Source organism: Trachemys scripta, chromosome 5 (genome assembly GCF_013100865.1).
Source record: "Trachemys scripta elegans isolate TJP31775 chromosome 5, CAS_Tse_1.0, whole genome shotgun sequence".
NCBI lineage: Eukaryota > Metazoa > Chordata > Testudines > Emydidae > Trachemys > Trachemys scripta.
In genome coordinates this window covers 91,007,934-91,027,570 of record NC_048302.1, presented here as the reverse complement: position 1 = coordinate 91,027,570, position 19,637 = coordinate 91,007,934, and the positions used below count along the sequence as shown (strand labels likewise).

General features: G+C 41.1%; 2 protein-coding genes across 2 annotated transcripts in view; both read right to left on the bottom strand.

Annotated features, from left to right (window-relative positions):
- The window catches only part of TXK (TXK tyrosine kinase), a 41,153-nt gene extending 35,982 nt beyond the window's left edge, over positions 1-5,171 (bottom strand). The window contains exon 1 of the mRNA XM_034772799.1: positions 5,067-5,171. Within this exon, the coding sequence (XP_034628690.1) occupies positions 5,067-5,082 (16 nt within the window). The 5' untranslated portion in view covers positions 5,083-5,171. The remainder of the gene's footprint in view (positions 1-5,066) is intronic.
- A 4,733-nt stretch (positions 5,172-9,904) lies between these two features.
- TEC (tec protein tyrosine kinase) overlaps positions 9,905-19,637 on the bottom strand; it is an 81,417-nt gene continuing 71,684 nt past the window's right edge. The window contains exons 15-18 of the mRNA XM_034771741.1: positions 17,756-17,820; positions 15,664-15,782; positions 15,127-15,284; positions 9,905-11,638 (exon numbers count right to left, since the gene is read on the bottom strand). Of these exons, the coding sequence (XP_034627632.1) occupies positions 11,561-11,638; positions 15,127-15,284; positions 15,664-15,782; positions 17,756-17,820 (420 nt within the window). The 3' untranslated portion in view covers positions 9,905-11,560. The remainder of the gene's footprint in view (positions 11,639-15,126; positions 15,285-15,663; positions 15,783-17,755; positions 17,821-19,637) is intronic.

Here is a 19,637-nt window from a genome sequence, read left to right as displayed (position 1 = left end):
GTGACATCCTGTTAAGGCAGCTATAGGAGGAGGAGTTCACACTTGAAACTTGGTTGGTGAAATTTAAGTATCGAACTTACAACCAATTTGGGGTGTGTGCCCTGTTTCTCAATAGTGTGCACTGAGGTTGGTACTCACACTCCTGAGCCACTACAGACATCTTGACAGTAACTTAGGTACAGGTGATCATGACTTGATCATATTTATAATGTGCAAGCAGAATCAAGTCCACACCTGTGATACTGAGAGAGAGAGAGAGAGATACTTGGTGCTTTATAAGGGCCAGTTTCACAAGGCTGAAAACAATTATGAGCCAAATCAGCTGGGAGGAAGAATTTAATCAGAAAAATTTGAATGAGAATTGGGAATTGTTTGGGAACATTTTCCTAGATGCCCAAAAAGCCACAATTGAGGAAGAAGGCCCTATTGATTAAAAACAGACATGGTTTAGAAAGGAAGTAAAGGTAATATATTACAAATGGAAGAAACAGACGTTCATAGTAATGAATATAAATCAGAAGGTAAGAATTATAGAAAATTTATAAGGGAAGCAAGGGGACACAGGGAGAAATCTATGGTCAACAAAGTAAAGGATAATATGAAGGAGTTTTTTAAGTATATGTAGAACAAAAAGAATCCTAACAATGGTCTTGGTCCATTACTAGATCAATATGGTAAAATTATTAATAATAATGCAGAAAAGGAAAAATGTTCGATAATATTTCTGTTCTGTATTTGGGGGAAAACAGATGATGTAATATCATATGATAACACTCTTTCCATTCCACTAATATCTCAGGAGGACGTTGCACAGCAGCTACTGAAGTTAGACATTTTAAAATTAGTGGGTCCAGATAACTTGTATCCAAGAGTTTTAAAAGAGCTAATGAGGAGATCATTGGCATATTAAAGATGATTTTCAATAAGTCTTGGAACATTGGAGAAAATTCAAAAGACTGGGAGAAAGCTAATGTTGTGCCAATATTTTAAAAGGGTAAACAGGATAACCCAGGTAATTACAGGCCTGTCCTTCTGCCATGGATCCCAGCTGATACAGGACTTGATTAATGAAAGGAGGGTAATATAATTAATGTCAATCTCAACATAGTTTTATGGAAAATAGGTCCTGCCAAACTACCTTCATATATTTTTTGGTGAGATTACAAGTTTGGTTGTATAAGGTAATAGTGCTGATGTAATATACTTAGCCTTGTGTAAGGTATTTGACTTGGTACCACATGACATTTTGATTAAAAAACTAGAATGAAATAAAATTAACATGGCACACATTAAATGGATTAAAAACTGGCTAACTGACAGGTCTCAGAATGCAATTCTAAAGGAGGAATCATCATCAAACTGGTGTATTTCTAGTGGGGTCCTGCAGGGATCAGTTCTTGGCTCTACACTATTTAACATTTTTATTAATGATTTGGAAGAAAACAAATTCATTACTGATAAAGTTTGCCTCTGACACAAAAATTGGGGGAGTGGTAAATAATAAAGAGGATTGGTCACTGATACAGAGCAATCTGGATCTCTTGGTAAACTGCGCACAAACAGACATGCATTTTAGTATGGTTAAAGGTAAAGGTATGTATCTGGTAGCAAAGATTGTAGGCCATAATTAAGGCTAAGTTGTTGTCACGGATATTTTTAGTAAAAGTCATGGACAGGTCACGGGCAATAAACAAATTCACAGAAGCTTGTGACCTGTCTCAAACTTTCACTAAAAATATCCCTGACAAAAGGGGTAGGTGGGTTCAGCACCCACTACTGCAGGGACTCCCAGGTCCCCCACTGCTACGGTGCGTGGGAGCTCCGGGGCCCTCCTACCCCATGGTAGGGTCTGCCCGCGGCAGCTGGGCAGCTGTGGAGTCCCCCCACCACCCAGGAGATGGGAGATGCGGGGGCAAGGCTGGCTTGGAACTCCAGCTCTGGGGCAGAAAAAGTCATGGAGGTCAATGGAAGTCACGGATTCCGTGACCTCCATGACATAATCATAGCCTTAGCCATAATTAAATGATGGGGGAACTCTATCCTGGGAAGCAGTGACTCTGAAAAAAATTTGAGGGCCATGGTGGATAATCAACTAAACATGAGCTCCCAGTATGACATTGTGCTCAAAAGGACTAAGGCAATCTTTGGATACAATCTCAAGTAGGAGTAAAGAGGTTATTTTACCGCTGCATTTGGCCGTAGTGTGACCACTGCTGGAATACTGTGTCCAATTCTGGTGTCAACAAGTCAAGGATGTTGATAAAATTGTAGGGTTCAGAAAGAAGAATGATTAAAGGATTAGAAAACATCCCGTATCATGATAGATTGAAGGAGTTCACTCTATTTAGCTTAACAAAGAGAAGGTTAAGTGACTTGATTACAGTCAATAAGTACTTACAGGGGGAACAAATATTTAATAATGCTCTCTTCAGTCTATCAGAGAAAGGTATAACTTGATCCAAAGGCTGGAAGTTGAAGCTAGACAAATTTGGAAATAAGGTGTACATTTTTAACAGAGTAATTAACCACTGGAACAACTTACCAAGTGTCATTGCAGATTTCTTCTCCATCAGTAACACTTTTTAAATCAGGATTGGATTTTTTTAAAAGAGATGCTTTAGGAATTATTTTGGGAAACTTCTATGGCCTGTGTTATACAGGAGGTCAGATTAGATGATCACAACAGTGCCTTCTGGCCTTGGAATCTATGGATCTCTGAAATAGAATTTTGCCTATTGACTTCTATAGTTTAAACATTGTTTTTACACACTTTCTCCCTGAATTCATGTTGTGCGAGGGCATGAGCCAAACCCACTGAAGTCAATGCAGAGATTCTCATTGACTTCAGTGGGCTTTGCATCAGGCCCTTAATGGAGTAGCTTGCCCTTTGGAAAAACCCTTTGCATACACTAGAGGAGGTTGCTGAACAGTAATGATGATGCTCACCACATACACACTGTCTGCCTGCCTCCACCCTAGTTATGTGGTTCCATGATTTCACAGTTTTTATCATTAATTTTTGTTGATTTCAGTGGGAGTCTTGCCTCAGTAAGGAATTCAAGAGTTGGCCCTAAATGCATTTTCCAAAGGGAACATGTGTAGTAGCTGTTGAGGTTTAAAATATTATAACCCACAGACATAATGGGACAGGGCACTGGAAAGAAAATGCCCTTTACTCCTTTTGCTGTTAATACAAAGATGTATTTTTGTTTTCAATAAGTAGTTGTTTGGGAATATGTCTACATAAATCAGCTGTGGTGACAGCACACTTTTCAGTCCTTACTTCTCTGAATGGTGGGCTTTCATTTAAGCTACCAAAACATAGTCAATGATTTAAAATTTATGCCAGCTGAGGATCCGGCCCTTTGGCTTTAGAGCTTGTCATGCATTTTGTCTTTGGTGGTAATGGTAAGAATCTCATTTCTCCAGACATTTGGTAGTCTGAAACAAAGTTCCATATTGCTCCCAGATAAAATAATAATCTAACAATGGCAGGGAAATCACAAGGGGAAAGTCAACCAGTCTTATAGCTTGCCCTCTCCTCCCCAAAAATGGCTGGAAGGAAGACACCTGTCCTTAAAACAGTGACTAGTTACATGTTCTGCTGACTAGCTGACAAGTATAAATCAAACACCTGTGCAAAGCCTGAAAGCCATATTGACCAAAAGGTCTGTGAGACCCAGACTTAGGATTCAGTGATTTCTGAGGCACCATTTTGAAGATACCTGCAGAGATATAGGTGCAGGAGACATAATAAAGGGAAATGGGTAACCAAGAGTACCCTGAGTTATAGTTAGTTGACATGTTGAACAGCTGCCATCATAGTAAACAATCCAGGAAAGGATCTATAACTGGTTCTAGCTATGCACAGCAGAAGAGTGGTGTGCTGGGTGCCAGAGGAAGGGAGGGGGAAGAAAAAGATGTGCCTGTGGGGAGGAGGAGTGGTGGGTTGCTTGAGGAGACGCTACAGAGACAGTTCTGTGAAAATTAAAGGTGGCATAATGAAAGTGCAGGAACCCTTTGATCTTTGAGATGCTCCCATTGCTGCTAAATTCTACACTGGAACTACAAGATTAAGACTATAGATGCTGCACAAAATTTTAGGGCCCATGGGTGCCCTTTAAATTGATATAGCTGCCCATATATGTGGCCAGTATATGCATAAGAATGTGTGCCACTTCCTTCCCATCTCCTAAATATAAATTGCTCTAATTAGAGTGGAATCTGTTAGCTAGACAAAACCAACAGCCAAGTTAGAAATGTATTTTTCTTATCACTTGTCTTTTATAATCTAATACTCAGAATTTTTTTTTATTTTGTTTTGCCATTTCTGATAGAATGATGCTAAATGTTGATAATTAGTCTGATTCTAAGCAATCATGTTCTTGTACCAAGCTCGGAACAACACTTTGTTTTTCAAGCAGCTTGAGTTGTGTACCAATTGTGTAAATTGGTACATTGAGGGATAGTCCGCCCACCTAACCTATCTTTGCTCATCAAAAACATCTCATTTGTGACATATAGAGTGCCCGACAATTGACTAGATATTGCTTGCCTTTTATCCAGACTGAAAAAAACTATAAAATCATGTCCTGTTGGAAATCAACAGTAAAGTTTGCTTCTAAAACTACATACTTTTTTTCAAACCAAATGTTGTTTTTCCACTAATAGAAAAATATTGAAATTCCTGAAGTTTTATCACTTAGCTCTTGATTGAGCTGAATTCTTCATAATCGGAAAGTTTCCCTATAATTCTGTTAAATTCCCTGTCATGTCTATGCACGACACACTCTTAAGGACAGTCCTTTGGTTTCCGATCCTCTTGTGTTCCCCGTTTGTTGAGTTCACTAGTCCGTATGTTGGTAACAATAGTAGCTTTGCTGAAGCCATCATAGCAATTTTGTGAAGTAATTCGGAAAGTTAACACCAACAATTTTAATATGCATATTAATATGACAATTTCAGAGCAGGATAATTGGAAAATATGGTGATATTTATGCAGCTCATTGCTAACTAGTGTACAAAACAGAACATAAAGCATAAAATACACGGCCCACTTTACTTACAGGTAGAAAGAATCATAGTTGATTGTCTGCTTGTTTTCAAATAAAAATTCAATCCTTTCTTCTTCAGTTGTTGTGTCGGTAACAGTAAAATCTCTCTAACTGAAATCCTACCTCAGAGAAGAGGTATGTTTTAGCACAGGCAAAATTTAGCCCCACCTACTTTCCTGTTTTAAAAAAAAAAAAAATCAGAGGCTTGATACTAACCTCACATCAGAAGTATTTCCACTGAAGCCTTGTTCTTGTATCGCATTTTGCTCTACAGCAGAATAACTGAAATCTAGATATCTAGTCTACTTTAAAAAAAGTCTGAAACTACAAAGAAGATGAGACATATACCAGAAAATTTGGTGCAATTCAGGCAGATTTTCTGTGCCTATTGTTATATGAAACTAAGTAATAACAATAAAAAGAGTAAGAAAGAAAGGAGTTTCTGAAGGGTGATTGAACTTGTCCAGGGAAAATTACAAGATAGCATTTACAGATTTCCCTTCTGAGTATTAAAAAGTTGAACAAAGCAATGGACTATAATGACAAGCTGACCCAATCCAAAATTAATAATTTGAAGCCTAGACTATATTTAAATCAAGTGTTTTGATGGAGGACAGCACTGGAATTCTATCTTTACTTTTTAGATAAACTTCAGTAAAAATACATATTTAAAAGTACGTTAAAATAACATAACTTTGATTGCAAAGTCACAAATCAAAAATTAGGAAATGCCAGATTGTCAGTTTCTGATGAAACCTTAATTCTACTCCTTTGTGTCCATCCTTCGCACTGAATTTGGCAGGGATCCTGTGGGGAAAATAGTATGGGATCATGTAATTAAAGACTATCAAAACAAAAGCTGATCAAAATATAGAATTTCTGAGTTGCGGGAAATTTCGACATTTAAAAATTTCCTGCAAAATGGAAATTCCATACCATTTTCATTTAGAAAACCGACACATGGTGTTTCTGAACTGAATCACGGAAATATAGGGCTGGAAGGGACCTCGAGAGGTCATTTAGTCCAGCCCCTTGCGATGAGGCAGGACCAAATATACAAAGAGCATCCCTGGCAGGTGATTAACCACCCTCTTCTTAAACATCCCCAAAGATGGGGATTCCACAACCTCCCTAGTCCAGTCCTTAACTATCCTTATAGTTAAAGTTTTTCCTAATAGCCAATCTAAATCTGCCTTGTTTCAAATTAAGTCAAATACTTCTTGACCTATCTTCAGTGGAGAGCAATTGATCACTGTCCCCTTAACATATTTGAACACTGTTATTAGGTCTCCCCCTCGTCCTTCTTTTCTCAAAACTAAACATGGCCAGTTTTTGTAACCTTTTCTTACAGGTCAGGTTTTCTAAAAACTGTTATAGTTTTTGTTGCTGTCCTGTGGCCTCTCATCAGTTTGTCCACTATTTGGCTCTCCTCTGGATTCTCTTCCATTTGTCTAATTGTTTCTTTAATTGTGGCATCCAGAACCCGACACATTACTCCAGTTAAGGCCTTACCAGTGCCAAGTAGAACAGGACAACTACCTCTCATTTCTTACATATGACACTCCTGTTAATATACCCCAGCATGATATTATGAAATATTCTCCCAGGATCATGGCAGGTGCAAAATGAAATTGTTGTGATTCTTGTCAATTTTACAGTTGCTATTCAGTGGTGGACAGCCCTGAAACTATCAAGAGGAGTGTACATTTCAGTCAGCAGCTACCAGAGTCTGTGACTCCAGGGCTCTCCAGCGCCCAGGGCAGCTGTTCACTAGGCTGTGGGAGAGTACTGGAGTAGGCCACTCTGCCTGGTGGGGTAGCCCTGAAGTTGCAGACCCTGGAAGTCCTGGGGGTCCCTCGCCTTGAGACTGTCCATATGGCAAGACTACCTCAGAGCAGTGGCTCCTAGAGGCCCTGTGGTTCATCGAAAGTGAATTGAACCAAACATGTTTTCACAGAACATTTCAGGTTCAACTGTTTGACATTGTCTGACAAATCCCCATTTTGCTGGAAATTCCCCAACAACTCTAATTCTGCACTAACTAAATCTAGCATTTCCCAACTTTCATATGCTTGACTTTGCACCCAAATAACTTTCTTTTAACTTGGTATTTTGTATGTAATTTCCTGGAGGTTTTATTTTTAAAAAAGGAAAATGGAATGTATTACTGTAACAACTCCCCTATCATGCATCATCAGAAGGGTCTGAGCCCTATAACAGAGTGATTTGTCTCCATGGGCTGGAGGTTTACAGGATGAGCTGCCTGAGAGGAATCGGGTGATTGCAGTTTAAAAGGAGTAGGACACTGTAATGAAGAATGGGGGGGTGGACAGTTTAGGAAGCTGTGGCAGAGTCTGAAAGCTCTCTGTGTAGGGAACGGGACTGCAAAGCTCCGTAGGCAGGGAAGCCTGGGAGAACCCCATATCAAGTGGGGGGGAACTACAAAGGCCCCAGGCAGGAATGCTCAGCTTGGGAGAAGGAAGAGAAACCTTGGATTGTGTGGATTTATAAATTGACTTTGTTATGAGAGTTTTGAGTTTTATTTACAGTTTCTTTTATATTAATAAACCCAGTCCCTGAGGAGGGCTATTTTTGACCAAGAAAAAGCTTGATTTTAGGTTTATTTGAATAGTCCAAGAGGGGAAACTCAGGCATGCTGCCTGTAACATGACTGTTGGCCACAAGGGAGCGCATGAGATACAGTTTTCCCAGTTACAAGCTCCAAACCTTCAACACAGACTGCTACCACTTGACTATGTTAGCAGGCAGCACCCAAAGTATGTTATCCCTGGGAGAAGATGGCAACTGACACTGTGTGTTGGGTCTGGGACATTTACAAGGGCCTACTGAATACACTGTCTCTCTGTTCTGCCCTGAGAGTTGGGGGAGCTCCTGTCCCATGTGATGCCTCCATCACATGGGATGGAAGGGGGTGGATTTGGGATGTACAAGCAAGGCCGCCCAGAGGATTCAGGGGACCTGGGGCAAAGCAATTTTGGGGGCCCCTTCCATAAAAAAAAGTTACGATACTATAGTAACATGTATTTGGAAATGTAAAAAATAACCAGTGAAATACATTCAAAAATTAATTTTTAATAATTTGAAAATACACAAAATACATTATTTAAAAACATTAAATGTTTTAATGGTATGTATACATTTGCAATTACATAATGGGCTGTCACTGGGTGATGGTGATGGTTGGTGCCAATGGGCTGTCGCTGCCTGGGGGTGGCGCTGCTGTTGCCCAGGGCTGGATGGGGAGCTGGGCTCTGGGTCGGGGGGTGCCTGGCTCGGAGCTGAGGGTCTGGGCTGTGGGGGGATGTGGTCGGGGGGTGTCCGACTCAGAGGGGCTGGGCTTGGAGCTAGGGGTTAGGGCTGTGGGGGGAATGGGGTCGGGGGGTGCCTGGCTCAGAGGGGCTCGGCTCAGAGCTGGGGATCGGGGCTGGGGGGGGGAGGGTCAGGGAGGGGGCCGGCTCAGAGGGGGTAGGCTCGGAAGTAGGGGGTCAGGGCTGTGGGGGGGATGGGGTGTCCGGCTCAGAGGGGCTTACCATGCTGCTTACACCCGCCTCCCCTCTCCCAGAGCCTCAGCGCGCCGCGTCCAGGAGCGGCCCCGGACAGCGCTGCAGCGGCGTGGTGGGGCCTGAGCTCCCGTCGCTCGGTCGCAGCCCCACCCCCTTACCAAGTGGCTCCGAGCGGCAGGAACTCAGGCCCCGCCCAAACCACGCCGCTGCAGCACTGTCCAGGGCTACTCCTAGACGCAGCATGCTGAGGCTCCGGGAGAGGGGGGAAGGCGGAGGTGGGGGGGAGCCTCCGACATTCTCGTGGGGGCCTGGGGTGAATTGCCCCACTTGTTCCCCCCTCCCCCCGGGTGGCCCTGTGTACGAGCCATGTGCTGGGGGTGGTTGCGGGGCGGGGTAAGCCCAGCTGCTACAGATGCTCTGGCAGGTTCCAGGCTTTCACAGTATAGCATGTGCTGCTGCTCCTACTTTGGTGGCTGTTTGGGGCTGGGTCTTTAGAATATTTGTGTTTGCTTATTAGTTTTTCATGTGGCTGTAATTTTTCTGTGCAATGCTAGCAAGAGAATCAAAGTGGTGTGTTTCAACAGTTCACAACTCAGTTAAACCTGAGTGGAATTTCATGGGTTAAAGAAAAGCCTCCTCTCCAGTCCAAAGACTTTCTCCTGACTAAATTTAAGGCCAGCAGCAAACAATGGAGGGGCTAGAGTTTTTCCAAAAACAAACAAACAAACAAATAAACAAAACAAGCTGCAAGAATCTTTTTATAAGGTAAGTGTAAGGCAACCCAAGTACAGGGTTCACTATCAACTTCCCCTGTAACTACATGGTTTGAAATGTAATTGACCATACTATTATTCTACATGGAAAACTCTCAGTGACTTCAATAGAAAAGACTGCTGCATTAGGCCCTAGTTAATAATCCCACCAATTTATCACCTTGTATGCATATTACACATAAGTTGCATGCGGGGACCTTTGGTGAGGGTTAAGGGAGCTCAGCCTTATATAGCAACCCTCACCCTTTTGCATGATCAGACCCATCATGCTTTTGTAAACCACATCCCACATCAGCTGTACATCTACTGTAATCCTTACTTTTATTCAATAAAATTTCTAAATATGTAATATTTCATAATGTGGCTCAGGGCTGTATGTACTATCTGTATTTAGCCTCTGATACTGAATCCTGCTGTAAGTAATTAACATACCTATCTAAAGATGTTCAGTCCTATACATCCCTGATGTAACTCCATGGATGTCAATAGTTATACCAGCAATATCTTTGGCCAATAAATCATTATCTGTCAATAAATCAATGACAAACTGTTGTTAAAGTTTCCAAACAATTAACATTTGGTTTATTATACACATACTGTAGTATGACATTTGCTATTAAGACTATAAAGCTTATTTCACAAATGTCCAGTGACAGAATGACAGAAAATCTGCCATTTTAACAGAATTCATAGTACATTTTCTTTCATCCACAGATGCCATATGCCACATTGTATGTGTAACATATAATATAGAGTAACTTGTTGTTCTTTAACATTTTCAGGAACACTTACATTTCATATAAATAAATGTGTACAGTATACATTTACAGTACATATGGTATATAAATTAGTTAATTGTTAATCAAAATCAATGTCTATAGTCCATTGAAAGTCAGCTGTCATGTATTGTGCATGCTGTTTATCGCTATGACTGGCCCCAGATGCTCTCTGGGTGAAAAATTCCCAAGAAACACTTCCTGGCATAAAATAAATTAGGGCTCAATCCTACAGTGAGGGCTTTGAGTGCTGCATTTGAGCCACTGGTCTAGGCTGTTGACCATGGTCCTTTGTTACACCCAGATGAGAGAAGTAAGCTGAGTGGAGTGGGTAAAACAGACTAATGGCATAGCAAGAATATTGGCCCCAGTATATGGCATAAAGCAGTGGTGGCAACCTGTGGCCTACGGGCCGCATGTGGCCCATCAGGATAATCCGCTGGTGGACCGCCAGACAGTTTGTTTACATTTGCATGTCCACCCGCAGCTTCCAGTGGCCGAGGTTTGCCATTCCGGCCAATGGGAGCTGTGGGAGGTGGCAGTCAGCGCGGCCCGCAGGTTGCCCATCACTGGCATAAAGCATCAATCAACAGGCTGTGAGAAATAATATTTCAGGAGAACCTCTGGAAGCATTACTATGGGAGAAGGTGGCCCTCACAAAATGACCTTGCTTTTAGTTTTTAAGCAAAGCTCTTAAGTATACAAGCAGCTCCTACTACTAACTGGCAGCAACAGTAAATGAAACTCATAAACATGGACACTATATACATCATTTGCATTTACTGGTTTGCACTTAAGTGTTTGTATTTTTGCCATATCCTATAATTTGCTCCATTCATCAATCCCGATTTTTCACTAACCCCATGGTAACTCTTCAGAGAGGGCACAGGCATGGGCAGTGTGTAATGGAGGCTGGGGGAGGCTAAGCTCCCCCAATCCTCTGCTAATGCTCCCTGCTGCAGCCCCAGGACTGGGCTGTGGCAGGGCTCAGAGCTCCTCTGGGAGGCCCGGGGTCAGGGCTTGGCCCTGACCAGCCAGCCAGGGTTCAGGGTTCCTCCAGACTGCTCCGGGTGCCAGCAGGCCAACCCAGGCTCGGGGCTGTTCCGGGCACCAGCCAGGGTTCAGGGCTACGCTGGAAGACTGGTTGGTGAGAGCGAGGCATTGGATGGGGGCAGGCGGCAGGGGGCTAGCCTCTCTGAATGCAGGCACAGGCAGCCCATGTTGGTGAATATATTGTGCATGTTTCTTTATATTATGTGGAACTTTCTCCACGACTGCTGAGGAAATGCTAAGTGTTAATGCTTAGGCTCTCCACACTTTATTCAGCAACACTCAGAAGTTTGCAGAATCATGCTCTTAAAGAATAATGCCATGTCTCTTGAATGTTGATTCTTTGCTGTACTATAGAATTCTTGTGCCTCCGCTCCTCTTCTTCAGAAAGCATCTTCACTCTCCACTATCTCATCAATTATACGCAGCAAATCTTCAAATGTAGGGCGTCCCTCAGGTTTCTAGGAATTAAAATGCTTTGTTGTACTGCCAGTTACTAAAGTCACATCAGAAAGATTTTATTTTGCTGAAGCAATAATGTGTACAAAATAAAATAGCAGGAAAAATGTATGCATAAAAAGATAAAAATGTCATTAGATTTAAGCAGATCAGAGGCAGCAGAAAGAAACATGGCAGGTAAATTTCTATTAACCTAAAGTATTGCTAGGACATCTCATACCCGGTGAAGCCATAAAATGAGGTTGTATACTATTCTATTTCTTATTAATCTAAAATTAATTTAGAACCTCACACAATGCTGAAAATGTTATGCAGCATTATTTTTCTTAATAGATTTCTAGGTGGAAGAAGGTTATTGTGTTAATAAAGGAACTGCCATACTGAATCAGACCCAAGAGCCATCTAGGCCAGTGGCCTGTATCTGACAGTGGCCAGCACTAGATGCTTCAGAGGAAGGTGCCAGAAGCCTCTCATTAGGCAGAAGTGAGAATTTGTCCCTCCTTGTAAACCCTTTCGAGATTGGCTAAACTCTGCAGCATGAAATTTAACATCCCTTCTAAAATTTATGTTAGCCATAGCTATTGTAACTCTTGTTATCAATGTAAATATGCATCCATTTTTGAATGGATAAATTCTTGACCTCAACAAGAATCATGTGTCAATGAATTCCACAGTCTAATCATATATTGTGTGAAAAAATATTTCCTTGTATCAGTTTTGAATTTACTACCTTTTATTTTCATTGAAGGTCTCCTTGTTCTTGTGTTATTAGACAGCAAAAACAGAAGATCTTGAACTACCTTTTTTATACCATGAATTATTTTATACCCAGCAAATCGACTGATTCTTTTATCAGGCTTCCTGACTCTGATATGCTTGAAGAATGTCTTGTCATTTTTAAAAATACCTTTGGTTAGTTGTTATTCAAAAGCATTTTGTTCGATGTTGCTGCCTCTGATCTCTTTCAATGTTATGCACTCAATATCCTTTTCTTGATCTGGAGGTTGTTAGTAGAGGCATACTAATATATTTATATTCTTACAGCTTGGGATTTGTATCCATAGATTCAACTGCATGGTCCTCTCATTGGATTCTATGGAATATTTTGGATTCAGCACTACTCCCTCACCACCCCCTCCACCTTGTCTGTCTTTCTATATAGTTTATGGCTAACGCTGTGTTTTAGTCACAGGTATTTTTAGTAAAAGTCATGGACAGGTCACGGGCCATAAACAAAAATTCACGGGTCTGTGACCTGTCCATGACTTTTACTAAAAATGCGTGCTCTAACTAAAACTTGGGCAGGGGGCTGCGGGTGCTCTGGGGGGGGGACGCTCTGGGGGCGCCACAGGTGCTGGGAGAGGTGGCCTGGGACCCTGCTGGTGCTGGGTGGGTGGGGTGGGCTGCAGCATGCGGCCTGAGATGCCCGCTGGTACTGGGGGTGGGGGGAGCCGAGCCGTGGCACGCAACCCAGGACCCCTACTGGTGCTGTGGAGGTTTGGGGGCGCTAGTAGGGGCTTCCTACCCAGTTCTGCATCCCTGCAACTCCTAGTCAGCAGAGGCAGGGGCCAGGACAGGTGCTCCGCTGCTCCCATCACAAGCACCGCTGCCGCAGATCTCATTGGTTGAGAACTGCAGCCAATGGGAGCAGCAGGGGTGGGGCCTGCGGGTGCAGGCAGCTTGCGGAGTGGAGACCCCCGCCCCTCCGCCACCTATGAGCTTCAGGGGGGCCAGGGAGCCTCCCACTCCAGGTAAGCGTTCCCCGTACACTCCCCAACCCCCTGCCCTAGCCCTGAGCCCCCTCCCACACACCCAAACTGTTGCTGCTGGCACAGGGGCTGCCTGGCTCGGGCAGCCCCTGAGCCAGCACTAGCCACTGCAGAAGTCACTGAGGTCACAAAAAGTCACAGAATCTGTGACTGCCGTGACCACCTGGACAGACTCGCAGCCTTATTTATAGCCAGGAATTACAGGATCCCATTGATTTTTGTCATTCAACCATGTTTCTGTAATGCCTGATACATCAAGGTCCCTTTCTTCTGTGAAGTATCAGAGGGGTAGCCGTGTTAGTCTGAATCTGTAAAAAGCAACAGAGGATCCTGTGACACCTTTGAGACTAACAGAAGTATTGGGAGCATAAGCTTTCGTGGGTAAGAACCTCACTTCTTCAGATGCATCTGAAGAAGTGAGGTTCTTATCCACGAAAGCTTATGCTCCCAATACTTCTGTTAGTCTCAAAGGTGCCACAGGACCCTCTGTTGCTTCTTCTGTGAGGCATTCTAGTTCAACTATTTTTGCTTTTATGCTTTTTGCATTTGTGTATGTGGATTTTGTAATTTTTACCAGCTGCCTGTTAGTTAATTCCTGGCAATGACGCTCTGCTGATTTCCCCTTTGGTCTTTTCCTGTCCCTGCTCTAGATCAATTATAAAGCAAAAGAGATCTTTTCCCCTAAGAAATAAACATGAAAAGTTGAGTGAGACAAATGGTGTCAGAAAGTCATTGGAGTAATACTAAACATTACCAAGTCACAGGGCCCAGTCCTGCTTTCAGTGAAGTCAATGGCAAAATTCATATGGATTTCAGTGGGAGCAGGATGGGGCCCATAGTCAATGAAAGAGGAAGTTTCCTGTTTGCATGGGTGGGCAATTTCAGGAATGTGTCTGATCAGTTGATGCAGAAGATCCCAACATATGGCTTTAGTGCCTTCAACAGCTCTTTGTGGGGCACCATATCTTTTGAACTACAACATTTAATTCTGCTGCTGTTTGTCATTTCTTCCTACTTTTCTCTCTATTCTCATTGGTACCATTATTGACCTGTTTTCACTTTTAGTTACCCTGCTCTCTGTTAATAACTGCACGTTAATTTTTTCTCGTCACTTTTTTCTTTTTATTTCCCTACCTGTGTAACAACCTCTGGGCATCTAACCACCTTGTTTATTTCAAAGTGCTCCCATGTGGTCACTCCAATACCCATCTCTCCATCCTCCATGTAAATCATGGCCACTAAAACCATCTTATTCTTATTCCCCATTTGATCTCTCCCTGTCACCCTTTCCTTTTGTCATCTTCCATTGGCTCCTTCTTTGACACTCCTCAAATTTTAAGACTCACCTTCAAGAATATACCAAGTTCCAATCTGGCCTAGATTTTTGATCTCATCTCTTATTATGTTCTGCCCCTGCTGATCCATCAACAATAGCAGTTTAACTGTCTTGTTCATTTTTCCCCCCACACCTTTCTCCATGTTTCTTTCCATAGTGCCTGTATGCACGGAATACCCTGCCTATTCTGATTCACCAAGACACTACTCTCTCCTCTTTGAGTTCCTCTGGAGGAAGGGTTACAAGGAGGGATCCTCAAGGCTACCTCATGGTTGAGCAGGGTGGCTTTTGAATAAAATGCTATCAGAATTTTACACTGATAATTAGGTGTGGTAACAAAACTCAGCTTTTGGGGGGTAAAGAAAGGACAGAAAAAGAAATATACCTCATGCCAGCACATCACCATCACTTCATACACATTCTTGGTAGCTAATTTTGGCCGATAGAGACGCTGTCCTTGGCTAACCATAGTTACCACTTCATAATTTGTATTTTTCTCAAAGGGCATTTTACCCTCAGTAAATACTTCCCACATTAGAACACCTGGAAAATGAAAGGCATGAATAGATTATCAAGTAAATAACAAATACTTCTTTAAAATACTTGTATACCACTAACTATGGATTTGGTTTTTTGAATGGTAAATGTGTTCAGTAAGGGCCCAATCCTGAAAAAGCTCAGTCCCCTAACTACCCAACAGGCCTAATTCACCTAACATCTGTGTAAATAAGAAGTAACTCCACTGACTTGAATGGAATTACATCAGTGGAAAACTGGGGCAAATGAGAGAAGGATCAGGACCAATGACTTCACTGAGCATCTCCTAGGAGGTTTGGATTCTCCTTTAACAATTGGACCCTAATTGCTTATTGGTGAATTGAAAAAAATAATTTTCTTATTTAATTGCTAAAGAGTGTCTTACCAAATGACCAGACATCTGATTTGCTGCTGAATCGGCTATAATTAAAAACCTCTGGGGGACACCACTTTACAGGAAATTTAGCACCTGAAGAGCTTGTGTACTGGTCATCAAGAACGTACCTAAAAAACAAAAGCATGTGATATTTTCAGTCTAATTCCGTTTCTGAAATCACCGTTTACGTCATGTTTGCTTGTATTTTTGCAGTCACATTGCCACCTAGTGGTTAGTGATTGTTAGTCTCACAAAGTGTATTTGAAAAAAAAACTTCAGTAATAGTACTAAGGTTTTATTTATACCTCTGTTAATTCTTCTCGTTGTTGCACAGTCTTCCCTTGTAGTTATTAGTTTCATACTGTAGGTCGGGATTCTCAAACTGGGGGTCGGGAACTGTCAGCCTCCACCCCAAACCACGCTTCACCTCCAGCATTTATAATAGTGTTAAATATTTTAGAAGTGTTTTTAATTTATAAGGGGGGGGTCACACTCAGAGGCTTGCTGTGTGAAAGGGGTCACCAATACAAAAGTTTGAGAACCACTGCTGTAGGTCATGTATGAATTACATTGTTACACTGAGGAAAAGAGCTATGTGAAAAATGCCAGTTTCTTACTCAACAGAGATCTGGTGCTCATGGGACAGTTTGTGTTCAGATATCATGTGGGTGCACAACTTGAGTAGATGGGAAGGGTGAAAGGAACCAGGCACAGTGCAGTTTGACAACAACTGGCACCATCAAAGTCCCTGTTCTCAGATTGCTTCCTCATAGTACCCCCACAGGGACCCATCAGTGGATCTGGCAAGAAGTGTAGAGAAACTCCAAGAGAAATTGTACCACCCTGTGGCACCGTGCCTCCCAGTATTCCTGCATCACCGTTTACTCAGATGACAGGCTATCTGGGGCCAGTGTGTCCTCTTTTCTTTATTTACAAAAATAATGTGTTACAACTGCTAACCCTGCAGTCTGACTACATCTACTGAAGACTAGGTTCTATTGTGCTTTGTGCATCATCAACACAATTTTCAGATTCTGTTTAGAGAAGATTGGGAAATGGGGAGAGCCAGAGATGTGAAGGTTTTCATTTTCTTCTGTTTTGTTTTCATGAACAAATGTCTAACTTTATTCCTTGTGATAGTGCAAGAAGAGAGAACCCATCTTGACTTTCAGATCCCAGGGTGGGTTTATAGGGTTGGCAGTTAGAAAAATCATTTTGTGAGTGCTAATTGAACACCTTTGATAAAGAAATCATTGACGGTGACTAAATATAGAACCCACCACAACAGAATTTTGACAGAGGAAATTTCAGTGAATTTTAGGTTTTAAATGGGTGAGATTATACTAGATTATCCTAATGAGGGCAGATAAGGAGCAGGCAGGTTTCCTGATGAACAAATGTGTCGACTGGCATAAGGCAAAAAGGGACTTCTAAGGTACAGAAAGAGGAAGGGTAAAGTGGGGAAAGCTACACTGTTTCATGAACAACCGTTTTCATTTTCTGAATACAAAGTTGGTGATGACAGTAATAAACAGGTTTTTCTTCAACACTGGACATGGATGTCTTGTGACTTTTAAAAATAATATTGTAACCAATGCAAGCAAAATCCAATTGTCCAAATGTATCTGAGTTCTCATAATAACAATACTTTAAGGATTTCAAAACACTTTACAATCAATTATGGCCCATTATACCCATTGGTAAGAGGCCCAGTCTCCATAAGTGATGCACAGCAGAGGGTTGAGCCTAGTCTGTGTATTCTGTTCAGAGCAGGGTGGAAGCTACAACTCCTTACTCCATCTATATGTAAGATGTGCTAAAGTGCCTGTCACCATAATGCACCATAAAACAAACTGCATCATTTTGCTTTTCCTATTTTTTTAAAAAGTAAGAAAATATCACACTGCGACCACAAAATAAGTAAGTTTGAGAGGGAGAAATTTACAAAACCACTGGAAATCAGACAAGTTAGTTACCTGGAGAAAGAAATGTCATTTTTGTCTGTAATTTTAAAGTGATGTAATGTCTCAAGTGCAAGAACACCTGTTATGCCAAATCCATTAAAAAACCATTGCAAATAAGTATGTCAAATTGGCTATACCTTGTCATTCCAAAATCAGACACTTTCACCACTCCTGACTCATTCACTAAACAGTTTCTGGCAGCCTGCAAAGGGAATAATTATGTAATTAATGATGAGGAAGATCAAAATAAGAACATGATTAGATGAAATTCTATTTATTGTTTATTGGGATAAATTCTACAATCACTATTCAGAAAACTCACATTGAATTTGATAGGAATTCTGCATGAATAATAACTGTACAATTTGGTCTGGTGTCGTGAAGCCCAATCATAATTTATAGTGAGAAAATAAACACAATGCTTGCATTCTTTGCATGTTCATTTTCTATATGTAGTGCATGAGCCTCTTTTCACTTATACTAGCACAAATCAAAGTCAGCTGAAGTCAGTGGAGTTACACCAGTATAAAATCAGAATTTGGCTCAGAAATTAGACACCTACTTGGTGACAAGATTTATCTGCTTATATTATTTATTACTTAATTTAACTGAAACTATGGGGGCTGAGTCTACTCTCCCTTACACCAGTGTAAAGCGGGAATAGTTCCTCTGAAGCAATGGAATTACATAGGTATAAACTCAGTGTGATGATCACAATCAGGCCCCCTGCTGTTTAGCATTTTGTTCATTTCTAGTGCATCAGAATGTTCTCAGGCCCTAGTCTCTTTTCCCACATGTTCTAACTCATTTCAGTGGTGTTGTACGTGATTTATGGGTATAAGTGAGAAGAGAATCAGACCCTAATATCTTAATGATATAGCAAAGTTCATCTTTCTGAGAAACACATAATTTTGTTGCCTCCAGTGAAAATTACCATTAGTATAGCTGTCCTTCATATTCATACAGCATACAACAAAGGAAGATCAACTCTAATGATCTGATTCTCCCTTTTATTAAAGCAAGCAATGTTTCAAATGAAACCGTGACTTAGAGCAGTGGTTCTCAACCAGGGATACGTGTAACCCTGGGGATATGCAGAGGTTTTCCGGGGGCACATCAACTCATCTAGATATTTGCCTAGTTTTGCAACAGGCTACGTAAAAAGCACTAACAAAGTCAGTACAAACTAAAGTTTCATACAGACAACTTGTATATACAGTTCTATATACTATGCACTGAACTGCAAGTACAATATTTATATTCCAATTGATTTATTTTATAATGATATGGTAAAAATGAGAAAGTAAACAATTTTTCAGTAACAATGTAGTGACACTTTTGTATTTTTATGTCTGATTTTGTAAGCAAGTAGTTTTAAGTGAGGTGTAACTTGGGGGTATGCAAGACAAATCAGACTCTTGAAAGGGGTACAGTAGTCTGGAAAGGTTGAGAGCCACTGTTTTAGAGGAACAGTAGTATATTACTTATCTTAGACTCCTACATGTTATCTAAAACTGTCATATTAGAACCACTGTGTAAGATAGAGAGCTTTCAAGACCTCATCCCATTGCTCACCAAAGTAAATATTTTATTAAGATCAGTCACTAGGTCAATGATGAAAGAGACAAGATATAAATAAATTCTTTAAGTGCTTACTTACTGAGACAGAGACATATTATAGAATGAGCAGGAGAAATTACTGTATGTGGTTAGTAAGAATTCTGAATAATGAAATTAATATATTATAAAGCATAATTTTCTGTGCAGAATTTACAATATAATAATTTTATTAAAACACTTAGGAGGTTTTTAATCCACTGCTCATGCAGATTCAATCATTCCTCCTTACCCCAGATGGGTCAATTTTGTGGATTTTGCTTAATATTAACACAACCAGTTAAACAATAGTATATATTTTTGAAAAAGTTATGAGTAACTGAAAAAGAGACATGTTTAGAATACAGTTTCTTACCCTTAACCATTAATGCATAAATCAGAAATGTAGTAAAGAGGCTTATA